General features: G+C 38.8%; 1 protein-coding gene across 5 annotated transcripts in view; it reads right to left on the minus strand.

Moving 5' to 3' along the window:
- Positions 1-12,377, minus strand: part of Rtn4 (reticulon 4) — a 50,110-nt gene that overhangs the window by 6,260 nt on the left and 31,473 nt on the right. For all 5 annotated transcript variants that reach the window (XM_021651670.2, XM_060365116.1, XM_021651669.2 and 2 more), the window contains 2 exons: positions 5,371-5,578; positions 2,806-2,944 (listed from right to left, as the gene is read on the minus strand). In XM_021651670.2, the coding sequence (XP_021507345.1) occupies positions 2,806-2,944; positions 5,371-5,578 (347 nt within the window). The remainder of the gene's footprint in view (positions 1-2,805; positions 2,945-5,370; positions 5,579-12,377) is intronic.

Genomic DNA, 12,377 nt, shown 5'->3' on the forward strand with positions numbered 1-12,377 from the left:
ATGACAAAATGTGGGCAAACTGTATTTTTTTTTCAATTTGTTTTTTATTTTCTTTTGGGGGGAGGTTGCAAAGGCAGAGGGCAGATGTGAAGGGACAGAAAGACAAGTGGGACTGGGGTGTATGATGTGAAATTTACAAAGAATAGCTGATCCACAAAGAATCAATAAAAAAAAATTTTAAAAATTGTATCCTGTAACAGTATAGTTGCGTATCAGGCAACTGCAGCTAGAACAATTGTTTACTGACGTCACAGAGCCAGTATCTTATAAAATCTAGTCTTTATCACCCAAAGCTTTGCTACAGACACCTAAGAACCCACTGAAAGTGCCCAGGTTCAGTCCCTATTAAATAACCATTTCTTGGATTTGGTGTTTCAAAGGGTAAGGCACCACCCCCCACACACCTTTTTAGAGATAGTGTAATTTTGGTCTCAAGTGGTTCTCAGCTTCAGCCTCCTAAGTATCCAAGAACCCACAGAAGCAAACAGCAATAAAGTGAAACAAGTGAGGAACACACACAAGGACGGGATTCGTGTGCACATGCCTGGCTTACAAGATGGGAACTTCCTATTAAAGCTTTAAGCCTACCTCCAGGGGTGCCAACGATGACCTCAGCAGGTATGAAATACTTTATTTTTAAAACTAGAGGTAGGGACAAACAGGGCTTTATAACTAATGTCATAACCTTCTAAAACAGCCATCCTCCATTCAGTGTTACCAGAGAAATTAAATCAAAACTTCAGGGAACTCCAGTTCCTTCACCTTCCCAGATAAAAATATATAAAATATGCCAACTCATATAAACAACTCCAAAGCATAGCCACGGCTGAGAACCGCCTCACACAGATCAAATCACAAAAGCTGAATTAACCTTAAGCAGGAAGAAAATACTCCTGCCACAGCACTGGGTGATACACACGGGTACCCCAATCTCTGGCTCCAGCAGAAGCGGAAGCTTAGAGGCAGCCTGGACAATGCTGAAGCAGTGTCAGACCCAATGTCTTAAAAATGAAGAAAGAGGCCTAAAATGCTTACAGTATTTAATGTCTGAGCTACATTCATAATGGATTAAGAAGTATTGATTCTTTTTTTTTTTTTTTTTTTTTTTTGGCCCATACTCCAACTAGAAAACGAACTATTGATCATTTTGTAAACACTTGAAGTCTTGTCTAGGATTAAAAGTCTTAAAATTAATTTCAGAGGAGCAAAACAAATAAAACAATCACACAACAAGTTAGCGGAATCTGTAACAACATGTCCTGTTTTCATTTGCCCAAGTCAGTAAATCTGGTACATGTATGTTGCCAGCTCATCTCGGGCACTGACTACAGAGTCCTGGAATTAAATCATTTCTTTGATGACAACTGAAATAAACTCTTCCCTTATACCAGGGGAAGGGAAGAAAAGGAATTTAAACAGAGTGGGAAATGGGGAGGGAGTGTTGTCTCAAGCAAGTGTGACTCTAATTTTCTATTTTAGAGGAAGGCTTCGCATAAGTGCTAACTGCGACCTAGATCTAAAAATGTACATTCTATAAACTAAGGACACCAAAGAAAGCTGGCTTTTGTGAAGACAGTGAATTGCATGAACTGTTTTCAAATGTTTTTTTAAGAGCTGTTCTGTCAAAGCTACAGAGCTTGTCTACTATGAAACGACAATTTGTTTCCTTGAAATTAAAATGTTTCCATTTTATAAACTAGAAATCAAAGTAATTCCATTTTATAAACTAGAAATCAAAGTAATTCCAATCAAAAGCTGATATCTATCACTATTTTTTCCTAAAAATTCAATGAGTCCATTCCCAGAAAAAAAAAAAAATCATTTGCTTTTCCATGGAAATAAGAAATATGATGGATAGACATGACCATACACATAAAGTCAGCATGCAGGAAGTGTCTTTAGAAAGGTAACACTGTGACTAAATCTTGATCCTTCTACCTCAGTGCTATATTTTACTTTATTTATTTTATCTATTAGTTTGTTTGTTTGTTTGTTTGTTTGAGGTAGGCAAGGCATGTAGTCCTGGGTGGCCTCAAACACTATGTAAAGCAGGCTAGCCTTGACCTCACAGAGGCCCCTCAACTCTGCTTTCTGAGTGGTGGGATTAAAGGCATGTGTCACCAGGACCAGGCCATAACCACTTGAGTCTTTATAAAAAGACTGCTCAAGTTCTCTTTTTAAGTAAGAGAATTTTAAACAAATAGTCTCGACTCATAAAATATACTTAGACAGTGGAAATAATCAGATGGAATCTGTGCCACCCACATACAGTAACATGCAGAGAACCAATTCTCATGTAGTGGAATCGCACAGTTTATCAGGAAGACCTTGCCTGTAGCGCGTACGCCTGAACGATGGCATGCCTGCTGTCTGTCACCTTTAAAGGAGGAGAAGGCATTCTGTCTTACTCTTTTGTCTAAGCAGATTTTGAGACCTGTGTGTGCTGACATGATGAAGCATGAACTTCCATCTGAAAAAGTCACCAACCCACTTTTTTTAACCTTTGGATTTGTAAAACCCACAATCAGATAAATTTTTGTATCCATCTTTCTTTCTTTCTAAAAGTATTTTTCTTCAAGGAGAAAAGGAACAAACTATAATTCTCATACAAGTCTAAACATTGGACACTTGAATTTTAAAACCTAAATTTACATTCATGTGATTCCTTTACATCTTCATGACTTATTTGAATATAGAAATATAGAATTTTATATTGCTAATCTTTCTGACATTAAAGTCTATACACACACACTAGAATATGTTATATATATTTATAAAATGTCAGAAGTAAAATGTCAAACTTACCTTTAGGGAATCAACTAAATCATCAACTAAGAAGAGGCGCCTGAGTTCTTTTATTGTGCTATTCACATGACCAAGAGCAGAATTACTGTATTTCTGAACCAATTCCTCTGATACAGCAACGTCAGCATCCAAATATGCCCTAAGAAAACAATACAGACCATAATTGCCACTGAGCCCCATGTCAATCAGCAACCACAGATCTATAAAAAGGAGATTCCATCTCTAACAACCTACCATAAAGGCCCACTCTGACCATGACAGCCCCAAGTAAGCTAGAAGGCCGCGCGGCTCCTATTTGTAATCCAGCACCTGAGAGACCAAGACTAAAGGGCTGTCGCTAGTTCCACACCCACCTGGGCTACAGACCGAAACCCTGTCTCAAACAAAGCCAAAATGTCTTAGTAGAAGCATGCTTTTAAAGTGCTATTATTTTCTTAGTCATCTGCTTTTACAAACTTAATCTTCTAAACCTGCTTCCTCATTTAAAATAGAGGTTATTCTGAGGATTTAAGGAGTAAAGTGTTTAACACAGTTTTACCTCCAAATCACTAAGAAAAGTATACTGTCTCATTGAGTCTGCTACCAAAGACCCTATTCAGTTCCACATTCTCTCAGCATTGCCTTTATGGAAAACTGTCAAAAATGTTAAATACTAGCATGTAAAATAGCTGTCAAAAGTACAGTGGCAACACCAAGAAACATAATATTTACTCTATTTTTATGTTCTAATGTAGCGGGAAGTGTTAAATTTAAAAAGATAACTTAGAGGTAGTCACTAATTACTTCAAAGGTGACATTTTAGCTAAACTGTTCTATCTGAAGCACCATATCCAAACTAATCCTATTTTCCCACATGTGTCTTCTGAGACTGCCCTGCCTCATACTCCTACCTTTGCAACATACCCAAAACGTATCTCCTGCGTGTCTCTTGTTAAGTAGCTGTTATTTGCACACTGAAATATTCTATCAGTGTCCAAGCCTGTTTCTAATCTAGCTTAATCTATTCTCTCAGTCAATGCCAGATTAGCCTTATCTGAGCTTCCTAAAATAGCAAAGTCTGGGTTGAACTCATGTGGACATTAGAAGATCGGCTACTTTCCAGCTAAATAATCTTGGAGGAAAAAATTAAATTCTCTGGGTCAGATTTCCAACTCTATAAATTAGATAGAGATGTTTAAATCACTTCCAGTTCAAGCACTATATTACTCAGTTTCCAACTTTTCAAACAGAGAGCTCGCCTAATTTTGTTAATCTTCCCACTGCTCCCTATGTTAAAGATGGAAACGAGTCATTTTAAACTTTTTTTTTTTTAAACCATATGCCTTGGTCATCATGCTATTTTCTAAAGCAAAGTTCACTTCTTACCCCTGGTGACAACTTGTATCATGAACCAGCCTCATTCAGATCCCACCCAGACATAGCCTCATCAGATAGGCTACCTAAGACCCCAGTGTAATCTGCTAGTCTTTTATACTAAAAAACAATGTTTTTTTTTCCCACATTATTTTGTACCACATCTAGCTGTGAATACAGACATCATAGTTCTCTTACTTAAACACAGACTATTATTGGAATCAAGAATATTTCTTTACTAGTACAACAGTATTAAAACACTGGTATACCAATGTCATTAATATTAAATTAAAACATTCAAAGTTTCCCATCAACTTTTAAACCAGCAACAAGTTATTTATGCAATTCTATGTGTGGGTGCATGAGGAGCTATTTTTGCCTTGGCGAGCCAGCAGCAAGCTCCCAGGATCCACTTGCTTCCAACCCCCAACACATGGGTTACAGTTATCCACCAGTTTTATGTAGGTGCTATGGGTCAAAACTCAGGTGAGTCCTCCTGCTTTCACAAGTAGTCTTATCCACAAAGCCATCTTCTAAGCCCTGTCTACACAATTCTCAAATACAAAAATCTGGCTGATGAAACTTTGGGACTCTGTTCTTTGTACCACTGCTGCTGGTTCTGCTACAAAGAACACCCGTGTCAGTGTCTAACATATGATACACTGTTCTTCACTGTTCGCACTCACCACAGGTGAGGGAACTGTGTGATCTCACCTGTACCAGTATGAGTAGGCAACTGAAAAACTGTCCAGCAGGCCTGAACTAGCATGTCAGCTGAATTTGTATATAAAATTTGACTTAAAATGCCTTTTGAGAAAGGTATGTCTAAAAAGAAACATATGTTTAAAAGAAAGGTATGTTTAAAACGAAATGCTATATAAAACAAATACTGTGGACAATTTGGAAGTTTTCATATTTCATTATGACTGCTTTAAAATCATACTTGCCAATTAATAGTTTGTGGCCAATTTTAAGTTAAATGCAAACAGTGAAGACAATAACAACTCACCAGTCCTAACATCCACTGTGATAACCAGTATCTAATAATGAAGAAGTCCAGTCTTTTCTACCGTAAGGAATCTCAAAGGCAGATGCTCCTAATATAATTACCTCTACACAACACAGAAAGCACACGCCTGTAATCCTTCAGAGAGGAGATGGAAATCTTAACAGCAATCCTGTTCCCACTGTTGTTGTTTTCAGACATCTCACCTGAATGGGTGGCCTTCATCTGACTTCTGGATAGCCTGGATCACACCCTTATATATCCTAAAGCAGATAGTCACAGAGAGCAGGGCCAAGGCAATGTAGGCTGTTACACTCACAATACTGAACACTGTCAGAGACAGCAGCAGGAATAAGCTGGCACCAAACACCACTCCAGTCTTCTTAATGTCTCTCCAGTAGAGGAGGTCAATAACTAAAATCAAAGAAGAAGTCTAAAATTAGAATACTGTCTTCACCATTTGGATCCAGCACATTTACCTGCTCCATATTCAGGACACAAGCCTGGCAGTGTAACGCTCCATTTGTACTTTTACCACAGCCCTTTTCAATGCCAACCTCCCACCTCAGTGACCAAATCATTTTAGTTACGTGTTACTCTTAAACATCCCAGGCCTGGCAGAGGTCTCTTCAAATTATCTTGAGGCATTTCTTCTTCATACTCTTCATGATAATCAAATTACAGAGAAAATAGTTCATATTAGAAGGGCTACTGATATAATGAGACATAGGTATAGAAAGGCAAACTTTAAGAAAAATTTTGAAAAATTGAAACTTTTGGTTTTGATCCCCCAGGAGTCCTAAATACACATGATTTCCGCTTATCATTAGAGATACTTTTATAAGAAAAAAATATGTATGTGAGCTCTAAGACACTGAGAATTACTGCAAAGCTCTTAACTCCTGAGTTTCTATCTTAGCACTGAATGAGCGGGCTTGAAGTGTAGCTCAAGTAGAGCCCACCCCTAGCTTGTGCACACCCTGAGTCAGATCTCCATTCCACCTATTACCCATAGCCTCTTTTGTTGCTTGTTTTCAGACTGTGATCTATGCAACTTCTTCCTATCAGTGCATCTGAGGACCGACTAGACCTTGAAATAGCCTTGTTGGAGGTTGATCTGATGCGTGTTACTGGTCCTCAAGATCTGGTTACACCTATCCTTGTTGTGTAAACCTGCCTAAGACATACCTGATTGGTTGATTAAATGGCCTATACCTGGGCAGGGAAGAATGGGGGAGGGGTGGCTAAGGTTCCAGGGCTTCCAGGACAAGAGAATCACAGGAAACAGAAGAAAGGGAAGAGAGGAGGAAGGAGGATGCCATGATGGGTTAGCATGGAGAAAAAAAAAAAAACCACATGGGTTGAAAGAGCTCCCTAACAGTGTGGAAAGGCCCAGATGAAGAATACAGGGATTATGTATGAAAGGTGGTCCAAATGAGGATGATTAAGGCGGATGGCATTGGATGGGGGCTGGGAGATGGATGGTGAGGTCATTTACACAGCATAGGTAGAAAAATCTGTCCAGCCCAAGGTAAATAAGGCAATTATAAAATCTAAGAGGTGTCCATGTCTTCTTATTTGTGATAGAACATTAAATAATACCACTGTGATAATCTTAAGGCTAATAATAATTATATAACAATTATAATAATTATATAATAATTATTATATATTTATTTACAACATAACCTAATCTGTGCTATCAAAATGACACTATAAATAATGTCCCAGTCAATAAAGAGATCACAGCAATAATAGCAATAGTCTTCTGACACTGAGAAAACACTGAGATTCAGTCTTGGCTAGCATGATAGTGCTATCCTAGCACCAAGAGACTGAGGCACCCCTGTTGCAAGTTTGAGGCTAACCAGACTAAAATTGCCAAGTGTCAGTCCAGCTAGGTTTACATAACATGATCATAACTCAAAAACAGAAAGACAACCTTAGTGAAATGAATAGAGAACACGAAAATGGAAAATGTACGCTGCAATTTTAAAATGTTAAAGTATACAATAAGTAAATGTTTTCCCTAGGACTACCTTGACGTAAAGAGACAACTCAGTAACGTTTTAAAGTAAATATTACACGGTAACAGAAACTCAAGAATGGGACAAAAAGCTGAAAAATTCAAAAATTCTGAAACAGGAATTCAGCTGTTACTAAGCCAGAAAGTTTAACGGTGCAGGACTTCCACTTGCAGAAGCCCATGAGTGACAGTACATGGAGAGCAATGGCAGTATAATTCCTGTGAGCTTCCCTGGGGTCCTCTAGCAGCGGCTTATATAAGACCAGACTTGAGGCTCTGGAGCTGGGTGACCTAGACTCCAACAGCAGCGCTAAATTACTAGCGATGGAACCTCAGGCAAGTCACTAAACCCTCCACAGTGAGAGCTTCACCATTAAACTGTATATAAAAATTGGAATTGTCTCACTGAAATAGGATTCATTAAATGAGGAAAATGAATTGAGATTTTTCCATCAATAAGATGATTAATATAAAGCACTTTATATAGGACTTAGTATAACAAATTAGTAAAGTCAGGATGGTTATTTGTTGTGTTACTGATATTGCTACAAAATCATTACCTTTATTATCCAGGTATTTAAGTAGTTAAACCATAAAAAAGAAAATTTTCAGCATTATGATTAAATTATTAACCTGAACTACAATGTTACACATGAACATGTCACTTTAAAAACCACACAGAGGAAAAAAAGGATTTTAAAACTTAGGTGTCTAAATGGATAGATAGGTATTTGCTGATGCTTCCCCAGAACCCAAGTAAAAGCGAAGCACAAAGTTGGCCTCTGACCTCCACACAGAGCTCCCAAATGCATACACACAATCATACACGTAAGGTAACACTAGCCTAGAACAGACCAATCATCAGATTTCTTTCTTTTCAAACTTCCATTTAATATCAAATCATTTTAATACTCATATAAAAATAGTTTTTTAGTTGCCGGGCGTGGTGGTGTACGCTTTTAATTCCAGCACTCAGGGAGGCAGAGGAAGAAGGATCTCTGTGAGTTCAGGGCCAGCCTGTTCTACAAAATGAGTCCAGGACAGCCAAGGCTACACAGAGAAACCCTGTCTCAAGAAACCAAAATAAATAAATAAGTGAAATGCATGCACTAGTCTCCATTACCCTGTTGGTAAGATGGCCTGCACTCACTGCGCTTCACTACGAGCACCCAGCAGCTGTTAAGCCAGCACTAGGCTTGCAAGTGTGTGTAACTGTAAATATGTGTGTGTGACAATCGGAGACCATTCAGGCGTAAGGATCAGGCAGATGTAATCTACACGCTGTACATTAGTGAATATAGCAGACAGAAAAGGCCAAGTTCAGGCCTCCAGAGTTCCACCTCCTAGTACCAGCTTTGTAACTTTAGACAAGACTTGAACCCACCTTGACTTAAGCTTTATCTTTAACAAAGGGCAACAGGCCTCCAATTTCTTCTCCATTCAGAAGATAACATGACTCATTTAACAAAGCAATACATTAGTTCTACACTCAAAATTATTTAAATTTATTATTTTTGGTTTTTCACAGAGATCTGACTGCATCTGCCTCATAGGTCTGGGATTAAAGGCATACCCACTCAAATTCTTATTAATGGGTCCTAATCAATGAACTTTTGGCACTGGCCTATGCCTATGCAACTTTAAAACAGATCTTTTAAAATTGAGACTTCCATGTGTAGAGGGTTGATGTTTTAAACTGAACCTTCTCAGAAACACTATGTGCCAAACAAAATTTCATGAAATCAATAAGTACATAATCTTATCACTTTTCAAGCAATTATAAACTCATAGTTGTAATTATGAACAAAAAAATAAATCAAAGTTTTTAACCCTTTAGCAGTGGCAGGTCACAGATCGACAAGACTTCCTATTGTTAAAGCACTCTGTGCACAGCACCAAACTGAAGGGTCCTCACATCCAGGTTCTTCACATCTGCATGCCTGATGAATGGGCAAAATCTACAGCATCACTGCACATAAAATGAGTCACAAAGGCCAAGATCATCCACATGAAATTAAAAAGAAAATGATACTGTCCCAGTTAGGGTTTTCACTGCTATGATGAAATAGCAAGAGCAAAAGCAAATCGGGGAGGAAAGGGCTCTACTTGGCTTGTACTTCCACATCCTGGTCTATCATCACTGAAGGAAGTCAGGAAAGGAACTCGAGTCAGGCTAGGAACCTGGAAGTAGAAACTGAACAAAACCATGGAGGGTGCTCCCCATGACACGCTCAACCTGCTTTCTCAGAGAACCCAGATTGACCAGCGCAGTGGTCTGCGCACGCTCCCATGAATCACTAATTTAAGAAGCCCACAGACAATCTTATGGGAGCATTTTTCACTAATTAAGAAAATGCCCGCAGAAAATCTTATGGGAGTATTTTCTCAGTTGAGGTTCCCTCCTTGCAGATGGCTTTTGCTTGTGTTAAATGGACATAACCTAGCCAGCACAGACACGAGCAGTGTAACAGCAGCGCACACCAGTTTACTCTCGGTGACAGGGCAGCTAAGAGCTTACGTCAACATACCTGACAAGTACGAGGTTTGTAAACTCACTTTGTATGTGCTTGTAAATGAACTAGCATGCACATCCCATAGCATGTGTGCGGAAATCAGGTGATGCCTTACAGGAGTCAGCTCGGGGGTTCCAGGGATTGAATTCAGGGTGTCAGGCTTGGTGCCAAACACCTTTACCCACTGAGCATCTCACTGGCCCATCAAATTTTTGAAAATGCCTTTTAAAGCAGTATGAATTTGATCAAAACTAGTATACATGAAATGGAAACAATGGTCTATAAAGAAAAGTGAGATGTCTATAGTAATACTTGACAACAGTATTGAAAGAATCACGAGTAAAGGCCAGCCTCAGCTATACGGTAAATTTGAGAGCAGTTTGGGCTACCTATAGGAAGACCCTGTCTCAAGATAAGCAAGCAAAACAAAAAACATGTCTAACCATAAAATCTGGAGAAGAAGAAAAAAAAAAAAAAACCCTACTAAATAGCATTTTTACTTTTTTAATATCAGGTTATAAACAAGTCTTTCCTGCTTTTTTATGCTTCTCTGTGCTATTTGAAACCATTTCATTCTAGTGACAACCACAATTTACAATCACAAAATACTCCCTTAATCCCTATTCAGTACTACCCAAAAAGAGTAACATGAGCACCATTCTCCCAGTAGGATTTCCTAAGTAAGGAGAACCTAGGTACTGGGGCAACAACTCAGTTGGTACAGTGCTTGCTGGGTAAGGACCTACGTCCAATCCCCAAAACACATGTAAAAAGGTCAGGCAAACACTGTAATCCTAGTGCCAGCAAAGCAAAGAGGCAGATCCCAGCACTCCCTGGCCTGACAGCCTAGCCTAATCTGCCAGTGCCAAGCCAAGAAGAGATCCTGTCTCTGTGCCAAAGTACCATGACCCAAGGATGCCCTGGAGCCTCCACATCCACAGAGGTATGGGCAGAGACAGATACACATAGAGAGCATGTTGTCTGGTCAGATGAGGTAAGGGTTTTTCCAAAATGTAAGAACTCTGGGAATCACACGCGAAAGCTCACACCTACTCCATGCAAATGTGACTAGCTCAAAGCAAGCACTGTGATAGTCAAGTCCTAGAAATATTGTAGGTCCTAGGAACACGATAGGGAGAGACTCATGAGGCCAGCAGGGAAGGACAGGCAAGACATGAGAGCTGCACACTGGTAATCACACGCAGGACAGAATACGTTCTCCAAAGCACCGTGACAATACAAAAGGGTTTTCAATCCCGTTTCGTAAAGAGGTCATCAGTCAAGCTGCAAGGAGGAAAAGCACAAATTTCTAGCAAAACACAGTTGTCTAATTCATACTTGTCAACAGTACGTTAGTTTCATGTAGACTCTTTATGCTTGATTTAAATTTTCTAATTGGGAAGATTTATCCAAGAGCAGTTATTCTCCATGGGGGAGGGGAGAAGAAGATATAAAATCCCAAGAGGTTTATCTACACGCTTCTGATACCAGAGCCTTATATCATTAATTAAAAAATTTGTTCAATCCAGTGCCCAAATCAGGCAAAGATACCAGTAGAAAACTACAGATCAACGCCCCATATGAATGAATACAGAACAGTCATTTTCACCATAATACTAATGAGTTGAATCCTGCAACAGATTACAGTATAGCTTACTGGGATATGTTCCGAGAATGCAAAGTTGGTGCAACATTTAAACAACAAGCCACAGATACACCATATAAACAGAATAAGAATAAGACACACTCGCCACAATCATTGCAGATAAAAGCATCTGATAAGGTTCAACACCATTTTATGGTTAATAGTTAACAAAACAGCAAGATTAAAAAAAAGAATAATAATTATCCTCAGACTGATAAATATAAATACAAAAGCATCATTGACGGTGAACATCATTCGTCCTGGTGTAACACTGACATCTTCCCCCTTAAAAGCAGTAGTAAGACAAGGGTCACCTTCTTTGATACTTCACTCCCACAAATATCCTGGAAGTTTCTAGCCAGAAGTTGGGCAATAAATAATTGGACAAAAAGAAGTTAAGGTATTTCCTTAGGTATTTGTCAATGATTTTACATTGACAATTTCCTAAAGAAGCCAATGAAACAGCAACTAGAACAGCAAGACTAGTGAGGCTGTGGGTACAGCATCAGACAAAGCCACCTGTCTATACAGCAGCAATGAGCAGTCTGAATGCTACTTCCAAAGCCACACTGTCTACATTCACGAAGGATAAAATACTCAGAAGCATAACTGAAAACAGATGAAATATACTGAGAACTTAAGAGTTAAAAGAAATGAATGACTGAACTAGACAGAAAGCTATCCCATGGTCACGGATTCCGTGTAACGTTCCTCTATGCAACCCCTATCAAAACAAAAGCCTAGCTCTTTCTCCAACAGAAACTGACAAGGCAACTGAAAAAAAATCATCTGAAATAGCCAAAACAATCCTGGAAAACAACAATGAAATTAGAGGGCTCCTGTTTCTCCACTACAAAATTTCCTACAAAGCTTTTAATACCAAGGCAAGCTAGAGGTTCACCAGAGCTATATAGCAAGCCTCAGTCTCAAAAAAAAAAAAAAAAAAAAAAAAAAGAAAGAAAGAAAATATCCCAGACCCTACTGCTGTCATGTACATGGTTGCACAGGGACATAATGAAATGTTAATTC

Source organism: Meriones unguiculatus, chromosome 12 (genome assembly GCF_030254825.1).
Source record: "Meriones unguiculatus strain TT.TT164.6M chromosome 12, Bangor_MerUng_6.1, whole genome shotgun sequence".
NCBI lineage: Eukaryota > Metazoa > Chordata > Mammalia > Rodentia > Muridae > Meriones > Meriones unguiculatus.